Genomic DNA, 15160 nt, shown 5'->3' with positions numbered 1-15160 from the left:
TCATCATTGCTACAACAGACTGTTGAAAGCGTTGTACTCTATGGCCATGAGCACTTCATCGGCACCGCGGCGATTATCCTAGCATGGTCGGGGGGCCGAGGAAGTGCTCCCGGATATGAACGACTATCTCGCATTGGGCTGTCTCTGCTTCAAAGTTTTCTCACCACTTGACGATGAAGAAAGCTCAGTATGGCAGGAAGAGTCCATCGACGGTCTCGCATCGAGGTGTCCGTCACTCGTCGCCACGAATACCGCTCGTCTGCTTGGAGCCGGATGGATTCGCCTAGAGTCAAGACGATGTGCGGAACGACCACAATGGATGGTACTGCGGGTATACGTGCTGTTTCATGACGCGGGTCACTCCAAGGTTGGCCGTACCAATACCGCGATGCTAGCCGCCCTCGATGCTATTGCGCGAGAAGTCGACATCAGCCCACACACTTGGCAGGGCTCTTACGTCCCAGGCCATGAACAGCGCTTCGATGTGTACGCATCGCGAGATGATCAGGACCCCAGCTTGTACTTTCTATTCAATACTCTTCCCTCTCCTTCCCCTGCGGAGCGGCTCAACGATATCGCTGGTAAATATGCCAGAGAAGCTCTTGAAGACCTATTGGACGAAACCACAACGCTGGAGGGACTCAAGACAGATCTCTTCCCTTACCAGCGTCGCTCGGCCGGTGCCATGCTCTGTCGTGAGGCTGTCCCTGGTGCTATTCTCGATCCACGCCTGGAAGCCCGCACCGCTCCCGATGGATCGACCTTCTACTACTCTGCGAGGGATTGTCGTTTCCTTCGAGACCCTATAACATTCGAAGCCTGCCGTGGGGGTATTCTGGCCGAGACCATGGGACTGGGGAAGACAGTCATATGCCTGTCACTGCTGCTCGCCACCCGGCATCATCTGCCATCCCTTCCAGTCTTGTACGCTGGCACGCCAGTGCGACCGAGCGTTGCAAGCCTAATCGATATGGCTGTCTCTGCCGTGAATCGGCAGTCAATCCCGTGGCGGATCGAGTTCGACAGAATCCGTCAATCGACCGGAGATGAAATGACAAGCTGCGCGTCAAAGCTTCGTGAGAGCACTCCTAGCTACGACATCCCCCCAAGTCTGCGCAACCGGACAACGACTTCTCCGTCGCCACAGTGCATGCTGCTCACCAGCGCCACCCTCATCGTTGTCCCTCGCAACCTCTGTTCGCAATGGCAATCGGAGATACTAAAGCACGTAGAGCCAGGTGCTCTGAATGTACTTGTGATGGATGATCTCAAAAGAGCTCTCCCTTCGGCGAAGGCTCTCTGCTCTTACGATGTCATCCTGTTCTCTCGCAATCGGTTTGATCTTGAAAGCAAGCATGGGACAGATGGACACGGGCGGCGCATCGCCAGAACGCCGTTGGTATGTACATGTCCGTATATCGGAGCATCCCGAACACGGGACTGTCACTGTCTGCGGGAGGACATGCTCTACCAGTCGCCTCTCAAGAACTTGCATTTCAAGCGCCTTATCGTCGACGAGGGTCATTCATTCTCTCAGATCAATACCAACGCCGTTGTTGTGGCCACGCAGCTTGTGACGGCAGAGAATCGCTGGCTAGTCTCCGGTACGCCGGCGAAGGATCTTCTGGGTGTCGAAGTCGACCTGTCTAGCTTGGAATTTAAGGATCACCAATCAATGTTGGAACAGAGACGCCACTTCGACCCCTTATACGACCGCTCCGGTGCGATAGACAATTTGGGTGCTATCGCAGGCAGTTTCCTGAAGATTCAACCATGGGCGCCCGACTCTTTACGCCACAGCGTATCGTTCAAGGAGCACATCTACAGACACGAAGATAGCCGACGCCTTACATACTCGGGTTTCTCGAGGTGCTTTCAGAAGACACTGGAATCCATGGTAAGCTTTCACGATGTATCGCTGGGAACAGCGGGAGATGACTGTCTTGCCTCGTTGTCGAGAGACGCTGGCCATGTATTGCGACCTACACCGCAGATGGTTTCTTTTCGACCGTCTCTAACTGACACGTCTCAGGTTATCAAGACTCAGCCCAAGGACGTAGAGATCACGCTACCTCCCTTGAGTCATACGATCGTTCGATTACAGCCTTCCTTTTACGACAAACTGACGAGCAACTTGTTCACACTCGTTCTGACGGCCAATGCGGTAACATCGGAGCGTACTGATGCAGACTATTTGTTTCACAAGAACAGCCACAAGGAGCGTGTGGCACTCGTGTCAAATGTTCGGCAAAGCTCATTTCACTGGGCCGGTTTTGATGAAGCTGATGTCCGAGCAACGGCTGACACTAGTAGAGGCTATCTCACGAAAGATCAGACCAACTGTGCCATGGAGGACCGCGAGCTACTCTTACAGACCATGGAGATGGCGGAAGTGCCTGCATTGAGCTCGGAAGGCTGGAAAGCAATGAGTCGATGTCACGAGCTGGGAATTGTGGTTGAGAACTGGCCTGACGAGAGTGCAAGCCACTGGTCTTTTGAGCAGTCGTCAGACTCGTCACGTATCCTCACCGGGATATCGCAGCTGCTAGATGCGCAACGCTTCGTGAATACGCGCTGTGCGCAGACAGATCCTGGAGAGGGTCTAGCCGGCGCTGGCATCAAAGCACTTGCATCCGCGCGCCGGCGCTCGCCTTCACAACCCAAGGTCGTACAGCAAGCGGTAGCACCCACTGGCGGCAGGACAGCAGACAAAGTTGGCAAATCCTCTGAACCTCCCCGGGGGAAAAGGAAGTCCCGTGCAAGGACAAATAGGGCTAAGGCTCAGCGATTGACAAAGTCAGGCATACCAAGTTCGAGCCTCGGTGACGAGCCGGCTCTCAAGAAGCGCCGTTTACTGAGCAGTAAAGACCCACGGCCAGCAACGCTGTCTCTGCGGGTACCCAAACATCAAAGGAAGCAGGCTTCCGACGGTGACATGCTGGTTAAGCCATCTGTGAGTCAGCCTCCGATTCCTCCAGCACTCGAAAGGGAAGAGGAAAGTCTCCCAATAGACTCGCCCTACGCACGAGGTCGTGTCGTCGGTACAACTTCCGCGAAGATGTCCTATCTGATTTCCTACATTTTGAAACACCATCAGGAAGAGAAGATTCTGGTGTTCTACGAAGGTGATTCACTGGCCTTCTTCATAGCGCAAATGCTGGAACTGCTAAACATCAAGCACGACATCTACGCCAGATCACTTCGGTCTGACCTGCAAAGCGAATATGTGGTACGATTCAACGAGACGCCGGACGTTCGGGTGCTACTGATGGACGTCAAATGCGGAGCTCACGGCCTTAACCTTTGCTCTGCATCGAGAGTGATATTCGTCAACCCCGTATGCCGTCCGTCCGTAGAAGCACAGGCAATCAAGCGTGCGCACCGGATAGGCCAGACTCGCGCAGTCCATGTTGAAACTCTGGTCTTAGCCGGGACCATTGAAGAGGGCATGCTGGAGCGTGCCCAGCGTATGACCAATGCGGAACACATTGAAGCCAAGACACTCGAAGATGATGGGGGCATTCGTGAGATCATTCAGAACGCGCGGTGCCTCCCGATTACCAGAGAAGAAGTGAAGAGTACCTGCTCAATGGCCGCGCTGGATGTGCCACAACAGCTCTGGGGGCGGCCGGGCTGGAGCAGGGGTTCTACAGTACCTCAGACGGCAGTGCTCCCATCCGCCGTCGGCCCAACGCACGAATATGGCAAGTTGTGCCCCAAGCAAACCAGTTCACGGGAGGGACCACCGAAGAAGCGAGCGAGATTTGGTCCCCTAACGTTCGACGAGCGAGCTACTGAGCCGGCGGGCTCAGAAGCAATGTCCACGGCCTCTGCGGACGAGAGACCTGCTCAGTGGGTGGAGGAGGGCGACGATTCGAGCCATGCCGCGCCAGGAGTAACCAGACCCGCAACAGCACCAAATGCGGACGACCTTTGGCTGAGTTTGAAAGGCCTTGATTGAGCATGTCAGAAGACACGGCGACGGAGCAAGAATTTGGCATGGCATACACGAGCATAGATGTTGCATTCCCAGCGGCGTTTCGTGGGTAGCATTCATTCTCGAATCTCATAAAGGTGACCTATGATGCCTATACCCACCTGCTCCTGTCCTTGTTCATATAATGTACATACAGCGTCTAGGGTTGGGGATTTACAGCAAGTTCCGTGCCTACCTTATTGATTCGCCATGAAACCCACCATGACCGTGAGCACATTCCTGGATCCTTCAATTGACACGTTAACGATGCAGCAGGTCATGTACTGCATCAGTGTGAAACATGTACTAAAGAGATTGATACGTGGGCCGTTGTGCCAAGGTCGCTTCCAACCTCATAGAGACACGGGAGCAGCGGAGCTCAAAGCTTCGGCCTCTTCCACCATCAATCCTAGAACTACCTTACCTTAGAACTACCTTACCATAGCCCCTACTCCACTGCACACGACCATGTGGAAGCGCTGAGCTCACCATCACTGTCCCATCACGTGCGCGCAGCAATAGCAACAATGGTCTTTCTCGAGATTGCGCGAGCCATCTACGACTACAGCGCCCAGAGCTCCGAGGAGCTGGATGTGCAGGACGGCGACCTTCTATTTGTCCTCGAACGCGGCGACGACGGCTGGTGGAAATGCAAGAAAAAGGCCGCATCGGACGACGAGGACGAGCCGGAGGGTCTGGTCCCCAGCAATTACATCGAGTCTGCCCAGCCGACACACCATGCAAAAGCGCTTTACGACTACACAAAGCAGACGGATGAGGAGCTGAGCTTCAAGGAGGATGCGCGCCTTGATGTCTACGACGAGTCTGACCCGGACTGGACTCTTGTGGGCTACGGCGGCGAGTATGGCTTTGCGCCCGCGATATACATTGAGCCTGCGCCGGCTGTCACAGCAGCGGAAGCCCCTTCGCTTCACGACCCGGCCCCGCCGCCTATGCCCTCACGACCGCCCGCTGCCAACGACGACTCGATACCAGGCGGAGATGACTACCCCGGCCACGCTGCCGCGAATCCTGCTGCCCAGCTAGCCGGAATCATCGCTCAGAGAACTGGAGGTGGAGAACGGGTGCTCGCGCCGCCACCACCTGCTACTCAGCGCAATTACACCCCAGAAGCGAGCGATGATGATGAGCCTGCACCATCGCTACCTCAACGGCCCGCTTCCCAGCAGACTGTGCCTCCATCGCCGACGTCTCGCGCGCAGATGTCGTCGTCTGCATCCCCTCGCGACCGCGAATACAATCGCCCCGGAACGATGCCGTCGCCTCCACGCAATCGAGCCGCCTCGACATCACACGACGATTACAATTCGGAGCCTTTGCAATCGCCAGGCTCATTCCATTTATACAACGTGCACGAGATGGTTTCACACATGGGGAAGAACAAGAAGATGCCGACTACACTGGGGATAAATCTAGCCAGAGGTATCATAATGATTAGTCCGGAGAAGAGCAGAGATGGACCTAGCAAGGAATGGACGGCAGAAAAGCTCACGCATTACAGTATTGAGGGCAAGCACGTGTTCGTGGAGTTGGTACGGCCCAGCAAGAGCGTCGACTTTCACGCTGGTGCCAAGGATACCGCAAAAGAAATTGTGGCCGCGCTGGGAGAATTGGCGGGAGCTGTCCGACAAGAAGGACTCCGTGAGGTCCTGGCGGCAGCAAATGTGGGAACTGCGGCGACTGGACAGAAGAAAGGGCAGATGAGATTTGAGTTCATGGCCCAGGGCGATGATGAGGTCACCGTGGCTGAGGGCGACGAGGTCATAGTACTGGACGACGCCAAGAGCGAGGAGTGGTGGATGGTTCGACGACTGAAGAACGGCAAGGAAGGCGTAGTGCCTTCTTCTTATGTCGAGATCACGGGAGTTGTGCGCCAGGAGACCATCAGTGGGTTGAACGAGGCGCGGAGCACAGTGGAACAGAATCGTCGTGAAGAGGAGCGTCTGACGAAAGAGGCGGCTAGGAACAACCGGGACGGCGATGGTGGGCCTATATCTCTCCCGGAGCGACATAGCAGCCTGGCGGGCGACACCAGGCGTACGTCGATGCGAGGTTCCGACAAACGGAGTTCCAAGGACCAGTCCAAATCAAAGCCTAATCAAAGCAGGATTCGGACCTGGACAGATCGGAGCGGGACGTTCAAAGTTGACGCCGAGTTCATCGGGCTTCGAGAGGGCAAGATACACCTGCACAAGACGAATGGTGTCAAGATCGCCGTTCCGGTGTCAAAAATGGCCATCGAAGATCTAGAGTATGTCGAGCGTGCTACAGGCGCAAGTCTGGATGACGACAAGCCGCTGTCGGAAATCAAGCGCCGTAGCACCCTTAAACAGCAGGACAAGGGCCGATCGAACGGATCTCGATCTGGAGTGGCAGGTGCAAGTGTCCAGAAGAAGGCAGACTACGACTGGTTCGACTTTTTCCTTCAGTGCGGTGTCAACCCTCAGATTTGCGAGCGCTACGCCGGTGCCTTTGACAGGGACCAGATGGGTCCTGAGGTGCTTCCTGATGTCAACGAGAGTCTGCTACGCACACTGGGCCTCAAAGAGGGCGATATTCTCAGAGTTATGAAGTTCCTCGACGCAAAGTACGACCGGAAGAATGCGCCAAACGGCCAAGACGAGGCAGAAGGTTCCGCTGGTGGTCTATTCTCCGGCCCTGGTGGTGCTCTACGAAACAACACGCGCAAAGGGCGGCCCGCACCTGCAGTGCAGACGAATGATGTGGTCGACGAAGATGCATTCAAGCCGAGAACAGAGGGTGCCCTTCCGAGTGATGCGCCTGCTATTGCTGCAGGCTCAGCCCGGAAGCCCACAAATGGATTCGACGATGATGCCTGGGACATCAAGCCCGCGAGGACCCAGACTCCGACCGCAGGGCCGTCGACTCCAACGCCTGCTGCAACTCCAGATCCACCTCGACCCAAGGTGAATGATGATATCGCACAGTTGTCAATTTCGGCTCCACCACTGCAGCCCACCCCGGCACCTCTGCCTCAAGCCACAACGCCGGCACCACCCTCGCATCCTCCACAGCAACAGCCCGCACCGGTGGCAAATCAGGCAATATTCGATAAGATTGCTTCGTTGGCGCCTGCTGCTCGGCAACAACAACAGATGCAGTCCATGCCGACGGGCTACCAGCAACAGTCCATGCAGACCGGGTTTTCGCAACAGCCGCTTCAATCCCAATCGACTGCGGTGCCACGACAACGGCCGGCACCCCCGTCTCAAATAAATGCTGGATTTAATGCTCCTCCACCGCGGACAGCTTCTGCTCCTGGTTTCCCCTCCCAGCAAACTGGATTCACGGCATCACCTCTTCAGCAGCAGCTGACAGGGTATCAAAATCCAAACACAATGCCACAGTTCCCGCCACAGCAACAGTTCCAGATGCAGCCACAACAGACTGGTTTTCCACAATCTCAGGGGTATGGACAAGGGTTCAACCAGCAGAACAGTCTGCAGACAATGCAGCATAGTTATCCCGCACTTCAGCCGCAGCCCACTGGATTTTCAATGCAACCGCCAGTGGGCCAACAATATGGCGCGAGTCCAGGATATCAAATGGCCAACGGTCAACAGACTGGTTCGCCTTTCGCCGATCCACCCCGACAGCCATTCCAGTCGATGCCGTCGGGATTGTCCAACTCGTTCGCACCACAGCAAACAGGATTCCAGCCTGGCTTTAACCTTTCACAGCCTACAGGCTTCAATGGGTTGGGGTCCCAGCCTACACAGCCAGCGCCACAGCTTCCTCCACAGCAAACAGGCGGTGTTTTTGGACCGTCTCAGCCGCTAGGTTTGCAGGCTCCTGCTGCGCCGCTCATGCCACAAAAGACTGGACCTGCGCCGCCTGTCCGTTTCGGCGTGCAACCTGGTGCGAAACCATTGGCACCCCAACCGACTGGTCGAGCCAATCTCTCCAAAGCCAGTGAGTGTTTTTCAAAACGTGATTTGTAATTGTCTACCACTGACCATACATGTTCTCAGCTCCTCACAACCCCTTTGGCTTTTAGGTGCTCTTGGGATCGGTTTTAGAGACCATACGTGGCGCGATGTGGATATGTACATAGTAATTCTCTCGTTGACGAGGTCGAGACCAGCCTCATCGTCCCCAGGCGCATCTGGCATGCCCATTGACTCGGCGCCAGAACGTAGCAAAGCAAAGCATGGGAAGATCAACACGAGAGCTACCAATTCATCCGCATTTCATAATCCAATCACGTGACGTTCAACACAAGCCAATGACGACGATGGTTAAATCTTACCAGCTAAGGTAGCACGCGCAATTCAACTTTGATAGTGGAACAACGCCCACGTCTCATTCGCAACTCCTTCAATCCGTACGAACATGCGGCCATGTCTGAAATCCAACTCTACCTCCTCGAGGCGGACAAGAACAAAGCCGAAGCACAGAGAATCGCCGCTCAGGCCGCTGCAAAATTAGAAGGACGACAGTTGAAACTCATCGATCTAATCACCAGCCTCGAAGAATATATCAACAACAAGGAGGATGGAGCGATCCGCGCCAAATCGGTCGTGTTCCTCGCAGAAGTGCTGGAGGCAGTCCCACCCAAGGTTCTGTCCGGAGCAGAGCGGAGATTGTTGTGCGAATTTATCCTGGGCCGGATCGAAGGCGATGTCGAAGGTGTGGGTGCCTCTGCACGGGTTCTGCTCGCCCTGGAGAATCGTGGAAAATGGGACGGAGAGTCGGCGCAGAAAGTGATGTCGACGTTCCTCCAGCACACGCATCCTCTTCGTCAATTCAAACTACAGACCGAACGATATCCGATCATCCAGCTCATCGACCTTTTGCTCGCCAAATACCGTGATGCGATGCACCAACTACACGAAGAGAGTGGAGAGTTCATGCCCGCATTCATCTCATACTTTGAGGGAGAGAAGGACCCAAGGAACCTCATGATCGTTTTCTCGCTTTTACGTGTTCCCATGGCGGAATGGGATATCCAGGCCAACGCACAGGACATGTTTGAGGCGGCCTTCAATTACTTCCCCATCACGTTCAAGCCACCACCGGACGACCCATACGGGATCACCGCTCAGGATCTGAAGGACCGTCTACGTGCATGCATTGCGTCGAACTCCGAGTTTGCGCCTTATGCATTCCCCGCGCTGCTCGACAAGCTCGACTCGACATCTATGAATACGAAACGCGATGTGCTTCAAGCCGTTCAAGCTTGTGTGATCGCGTACGATACCAAGACAATCAACCTCTACTCCGTTACACTCTGGGATGCTCTGAAGTTCGAGATACTCAGTGTACAAGAGGAAGATCTCGCGGAAGAGTCTTTGAAAGCTCTCGCTCTTCTGGGTGCCAAACTGGCCGAGGCCGAAGGTCCATTGAACGCTTTCCTTCGCCCGATCATCAAAGAATGCAATGAGCATCTGGAAGATGCTCCCACCAAACAGTCGCAAGGAGCAGGACGTATTCTCTACGCAGTGTCCGTCGGGAGTCCGGTCGTGGCCGACAAGGTTGCGAAAGGCGTTCTTCCCGTGCTCTTCTCCCTGTATCAGTCGTCCGAGTCGATCACGAAGCGTCGTGGACTTCTAGAAATCTTCAATCAGATCGTCAAGGCATTTGTGGACTCTCAGTCTGCGGGAAATGGTGGTCATGCCGAAGCACTGCAATCATTCGCCGACGAAGCTCTCACCGCCATGTTGCGTGCGCTGTCGAGTGCTCCCAAAGCGGAGGTCTCGTTCCGACTTACTGCTCTGAACGGCCTTTCCCAGTTGGTGGCGATAGATGGGGTCCTTTCCGGAGAGGAGATCACTCGAGTTGTCGATGCCGTCAACTCTGTCATTCTTCACGAGCATATCGAAGGCCATGGCGATATCAAATCCGATGCCATCAGTGGCCTGGTGACAATGGCACATTCCGTGCCAGCAGCCATCCGCGACCAAGCTATCCCAGCATTCATGGTCGAGCTTCCCGACGTCCCTGAGGAGCAGAGCGCCTACGGTCCGGTGCTCGAGGCTTTCGCGCAACTGAGTGTGGAACAGCAGGTCTTCGATACAATCGTACTGCGGATCAAGAACAAACTCAGCGCTGCAAAATATCAGCACGCCCCTGTGAAGTACCAGCGCGATCTGCTCTTAGCGCTTCTCTACGCCTTCACCTACGGCTCTCCACTACGCGAGGACGGCATTATGCGCAGTACCTACTTCACGGACTACGCAGAGCCATTGATCATACAGCTGAAGGATGCTCTGCCTTCCGAAAGATCCGACACATTGACCGAAATCATCGGGCGGATCGCCAACGTCATCCTTCGAACACAGACACCACACTTCCAGAGCAGCGTCTACAACAAATACATGGAGTGGATGTCACCCGCAACGGAGGGTCTGGCCAGCAGTGCCAATGAGCGGGTACGGACTCTGGCGCCGTTCTCCCTGTACTACTATGCCGCCATACGCCCCGAGATTGCAGAGCCCGCGGATGTTGTGGTGTTGCTGCGATCGCAGGCGCAGTATCTTCTCAGCGCTCCGACAGATACCAATGGCACGCGAGTCGTGTTCCGGCATCTCTCACTGTTGATCAACAAATTCCTCGCGCCAGCAGCGATGCGGAAATCGCTCATGGATGCCGGCATTGAGGTGAACGCATTGCTGGTGTCGAGTCAAAGCGGCAACCACGCGAGCGCGGCCTTTGCAGTGGTCAAAGCACTGATCATCCAAGGTCGATGTGGCGCACTGACTGCAGAGTACATCAACCTCCTATTGCAGATCGTTCCGCGGGCCGACAAAGCCTTTGCTCATCGATTTACTGGGTTACTGGCGCCGGATGATGTTCTCACCAAGGAGAACCACTGCGTGATCTCGGGTCTCTACAAACAGAAAATCTTCAACCAGACGGTCGGGTCTATGGTCGAAAGTGTGCAATCGGCATCCACTGAGGGGAAGCTACATGGCCTCATCGCGCTGTCGGGGATTCTGAGATGGTTGCCTTACTCCATTATGCAGTCTTCGCTGAGGTCTTTGATGTCACCTTTACTGCTGACCCTGGACGTTTACTCGCTGGCCAAGCTGCAGCCAGACGAGGAAGTCATCTACTCGACCTTGACCATTATCGAGTCGGTTCTCATGCACGACTCGGCGATTGCATCGGAGCATACGGTGTCACTCGTCAATCGCTTCTTGAACTGCAGCGAGATGCAAAGATACCCCGCGAAGATCCGAGCCAAAGCACTACAATGTTTGGCGTTGGTGCCACGGCAGTTCAAGCCCGAGTCGGTGGTGCCATACCGGCGAGCGACGGTCAAGAAGCTGTTGGGCTGCTTGGACGACAGCAAGAGGAATGTTCGGGCGGAAGCAGTCAAGTGTCGGAGTGCGTGGCTGGCCCTGGACGAAGGCAACGAGGAGGAAGAGTAGAACCAGATGTAACGTGAACGGTACGCTCACAGCCGTATGGTACAAACACTACGGATATCCCATGTTTGCGTGTTTGCACGGCTCAATCAGTGACTCAGTGACCCTTGCCTCCCCTCTCATCTTGAAAGCCAATCGCATCGGGAGCTTCGGGAAACTCTTTTTTCGCCTTTGCCGCGCCATTGTTCGCATCTTTCTGTTCGGTAGCGGTTCCGCCGGTGCTGTTCTTGCGGTTGCTGGGATGATGGTCAGCTTTCAAGAGTGGTCTTCGCGTGGAACTTCAAGCGACGCACTCCATGCCCTGTTTGGATGCGTCCGTTTGCACGTTGGGTTGATGGGTCTTGTTCACGGTGTGGGTCTTGTCCTTGCCAATGCCGTCGCTGAGGAGGGTCGTGGTTGAGCTGAAAGGTCGGGACATGGAGGTCGGGACACGACGACATGTCAGAACTTGGACGCCGAGTCTGGTGGTGGTCGTCGCCATTGTTGGGTTGGACGTGTGGTTTCGTGGATACCCAGGGTGGTGATGGTCGTGCGTGTGAATTCTGGTAGTCGTCGGATGATCAATAATGCAGATGAAGTCGCAACAAAGAAGGGAAAATGGATGGAATGGACTGGATTCGATCAGCCCGACAGCATCATCGAGGGATCATTCCATGACATGTGTGTGCCGGAGTCAGGTCCGGCCATGGTGGGGCACCCCTCCCCTCACACCCCGCGGGAATGCACCAACCTGGAAGACAAGACAACCTAGACAACACAATCTTCGTCTCAAGCAGCGCAACCTCAGGCAACCTCGGGCATCAATCAGACATCATCCAAATGTCGACTATCCCAAACTCGGTCATGGACGAGGCGGCATTCCCATGCGCACTGTAAGTCCATGGCACCTGAATCTCCTCTCCCCCGCTGCTCGCAAGACTGACCAAGCCCTCCCCCTCCCCTCGACAGCACCGTCCACACTCCCTTCCCGTCTGCACGTCTGGCCAGCGTCGCGATCCGCACGCTGTCGGTCGACCCGGAACTCTCCCCTCTCGTGCGGCGCTCCTTTTCCTTGCAAGGCGAGACGGTGCTGCGGACCGACTACCGAGCCACGACGAATCGCATGCTCCGCGTTGCCGTCAATGGTTTCTTCGACTCCCTGGGCACCGTGCTGCACGTCATGGAGGATCTCGACGTCGACGTGGTCCATCACAAAGGTTGGGAGACGTTGGATGGTGCGCAGGGTGTCGAGCAAGGTCGCACTGGATCCGCTGCATGATCTGTCTCGAACATCTCGCCTCTGCACTTGACCACTTGCTGCTCGAGGGACTACCTACGTCATTCCATGCAGGTACAATAAGCCAAGGTACCTTACAACATCCGCCAACAGCGACGTCTGTCCCTTCCAAGCGCGAAGCACGTGGTCCCTCATTGATGCTCTGCCACGCCCACACGACAAAGGCATGCACTTCTCTTCCTTCATGAGTCGGCTCAGCCTGCTCGCCTCCATCGTCTCTTCACAACAAACTGGTCTGTTCGATCCACGCGAAGCTACCATAGCATCGACACACTATGCTCTCTACACCGGCCAAGAAACATGTCGTGGCATCGTCTCCTCCTTTTTATCCCGGATCGAAGCACTGAACGGCCATATCAACGCAATCGTGGCCATCAGTCCACACGCTCTTCGTATAGCCGACGAGCTTGATGCGGCACTTGCTGCTAAGAATACAACCCATGGCCCCCTCTTCTGCATACCAATCTTGCTCAAGGACAATTTCGACACCGCAGATATGCCAACCACTGGCGGAAATCGGGCTCTGGCTGCCTCCCAACCGAGTGTAGATGCGTTGACGGTACAGGCTTTGAGGAACGCTGGCGCCATCGTTCTCGCGAAAAGTAACTTGCACGAATTGGCGCTCGAGGGCATGAGCGTCTCTTCTCTGGGCGGACAGACTATCAACCCGTACGATCTTACACGGACACCCGGCGGTAGTTCTGGAGGCACCGGCGCTGGGATTGCGGCCTCTTTCGCCGTCTGGGGCACCGGCAGCGACACCGTCAACAGCCTTCGCTCTCCTGCTAGCGCCAATGGCCTATTCAGTTGTCGTCCCACTCGTGGTCTGATCAGTCGCACCGGGGTAATGCCCAATTCCTTTACTCAGGACGCCGTTGGACCGACTGCCCGGTGTGTTGAGGACATGGCTGTAGGGCTCACTGTGATGGCCAGCGTGGGGATCGACCGGAGTGACAATGCAACCACGCTTGTTCCCGCCGGTATCCTCGGTACCCACTATGCAGCGAATCTCGATGCGCTGTCCTTGGGAGGACTGAGATTTGGTCTTCTTGAAAGCTTTTTCAACCACACATCTTCTGCCGAGACTGATCCTGTCAATCGTGCCATGGTGGATACTGCAAAGACTCTGCAGCAAGCCGGCGCAGCAGTAGTGTCAATCAACGATGTTTACGATGCAATCAGTATACAAGCTACTCTTGATACGCAACGATTCGAATTTCGCGAGGGAATGGACAAGTATCTGTCGCAGTCGTCGCTGAGAGGCCGTCATCCTGGATCACTCGCAGAGCTCTTCTCCGGCGAAGACTTTCTTGTCCTCCCCAGCCAGTACGACTACGTCAGGATGGTCCTCGCGTCTTCAACATCAAACACCACAGAGGGCGGACGGCCTGGATATGACGTGATAAAGAATGGCATACTCAACCTGACTCAGGATCTCCACGAGACATTTGCAAAGCACAATCTTGACGCCATCATCTACCCTGAGCAGAAGAATCTCGTCGTCCCGCTCGGCTCTCCAAACCAATCTGGCCGAAACGGCATCCTGGCCGCGCTGACCGGCTTTCCCGTTGTCACAGTACCCATCGGCTTTAGCACGGCAACCGATACGGCTCCCGAGGGCATACCCATCGGCATGGAAATCATGGGTCTACCCTGGACGGAAGAGAAATTGCTACAAATCGCCTTCAAGATGGAGGAACTGAAGGCGGCTCGGAGGCCTCCCAAGTGGGCGAAGGCAAGGGTCGATGTAAAGCAGTACGGCAATGTGCCGCGTGTCGTTCCCGATGGAGGTAGCATTCCGTTGCAGTATCCCGTTGGCAAATTGTGATGCTTGCAGTTACATGAGATATTGGGTAGTAGAAGTGTTCGCTCACGATGGTCGCTCGTGAGCATTGTCCATACTTGCAGTCCGCACTATCTACAAAGGCGTGGAGATCTCTGAAAGGCAAAAAGCCACTTTCGTTTGCACGACAATGGTCACGCGATCTGAACGACAATTTAATTTCAAATTCGGCTCTAATGAGTGACTGGAGCTAATCATTCCTGCTCATACGTAGCATTGCGGACTTGAAGGCACGCTGTTTCGCTGAGCGAGGTCGTGGCAGCTTTCGAACGGACGGTCGGTTTGGCTAAGACATGTTGTTTGACTGCGCCGGGCGAAGGAGGTCAGGCACGCGACAACGAATCGAGGAGGAGCTTCTCAAGCGAACGAGTGATGCGCTGCTTGGGCGCAATGATGAAACATCGCCCGTCGTTGCTCCCCATCCCCAACTTGGCAATACGCAGGAACCGGCCCTGAGGGCGCCGATTCGAAGATGCGGATGCGGATGCGGATGCTGGTGACTCGGGGTGCCCTCCTTCCTCGGTGCCGTTGCGACGAGCACATTTCTGAGTGGCTGGAGGTATCCTTGCTGCAGCAACGTCGTCTTGTCTGTATAGACTGAGCATTCTTACGAATCTCATGTTGCACGCGAACGCGATGCGCGAGAAACTGTC

General features: G+C 55.3%; 6 protein-coding genes across 6 annotated transcripts; 5 read left to right on the top strand and 1 right to left on the bottom strand.

Annotated features, from left to right (window-relative positions):
- Nucleotides 1–106: 106 nt before the first annotated feature.
- Nucleotides 107–4157, top strand: MYCGRDRAFT_66675 (SNF2 family DNA-dependent ATPase domain-containing protein; the record flags this gene model as incomplete). Its single annotated transcript, XM_003857140.1, has 4 exons — nt 107–1897; nt 2033–2680; nt 2780–2930; nt 2979–4157. The coding sequence occupies 4 exons, from the start codon at nt 116–118 to the stop codon at nt 3959–3961; spliced, it is 3564 nt and encodes a 1187-aa protein (XP_003857188.1).
- A 346-nt stretch (nt 4158–4503) lies between these two features.
- MYCGRDRAFT_66671 (uncharacterized protein) lies at nt 4504–8199 on the top strand (the record flags this gene model as incomplete). The annotated part of the gene is made up of 3 exons (XM_003857141.1): nt 4504–7427; nt 7479–7930; nt 7990–8199. The coding sequence occupies 3 exons, from the start codon at nt 4504–4506 to the stop codon at nt 8013–8015; spliced, it is 3402 nt and encodes a 1133-aa protein (XP_003857189.1).
- A 159-nt stretch (nt 8200–8358) lies between these two features.
- MYCGRDRAFT_66670 (uncharacterized protein) lies at nt 8359–11391 on the top strand (the record flags this gene model as incomplete). Its single annotated transcript, XM_003857142.1, has 2 exons — nt 8359–10363; nt 10532–11391. 2 exons carry the CDS (start codon nt 8359–8361, stop codon nt 11389–11391), a joined length of 2865 nt encoding a protein of 954 aa, XP_003857190.1.
- Nucleotides 11392–11401: 10 nt separating this feature from the next.
- MYCGRDRAFT_78806 (uncharacterized protein) lies at nt 11402–11943 on the bottom strand (the record flags this gene model as incomplete). The annotated part of the gene is made up of 2 exons (XM_003856426.1): nt 11402–11624; nt 11682–11943. 2 exons carry the CDS (start codon nt 11804–11806, stop codon nt 11486–11488), a joined length of 264 nt encoding a protein of 87 aa, XP_003856474.1.
- Nucleotides 11944–12177: 234 nt separating this feature from the next.
- On the top strand, nt 12178–12764 carry MYCGRDRAFT_78804 (uncharacterized protein; the record flags this gene model as incomplete). The annotated part of the gene is made up of 2 exons (XM_003857143.1): nt 12178–12260; nt 12337–12764. 2 exons carry the CDS (start codon nt 12208–12210, stop codon nt 12644–12646), a joined length of 363 nt encoding a protein of 120 aa, XP_003857191.1.
- An 84-nt stretch (nt 12765–12848) lies between these two features.
- Nucleotides 12849–14492, top strand: MYCGRDRAFT_34668 (uncharacterized protein; the record flags this gene model as incomplete). The annotated part of the gene is made up of 1 exon (XM_003857144.1): nt 12849–14492. The coding sequence occupies one exon, from the start codon at nt 12849–12851 to the stop codon at nt 14490–14492; it is 1644 nt and encodes a 547-aa protein (XP_003857192.1).
- Nucleotides 14493–15160: the final 668 nt, after the last annotated feature.

Source organism: Zymoseptoria tritici, chromosome 1 (genome assembly GCF_000219625.1).
Source record: "Zymoseptoria tritici IPO323 chromosome 1, whole genome shotgun sequence".
NCBI lineage: Eukaryota > Fungi > Ascomycota > Dothideomycetes > Mycosphaerellales > Mycosphaerellaceae > Zymoseptoria > Zymoseptoria tritici.
The sequence above is the reverse complement of the archived record's forward strand: the minus strand, read 5'-3'. Positions and strand labels throughout refer to the sequence as shown.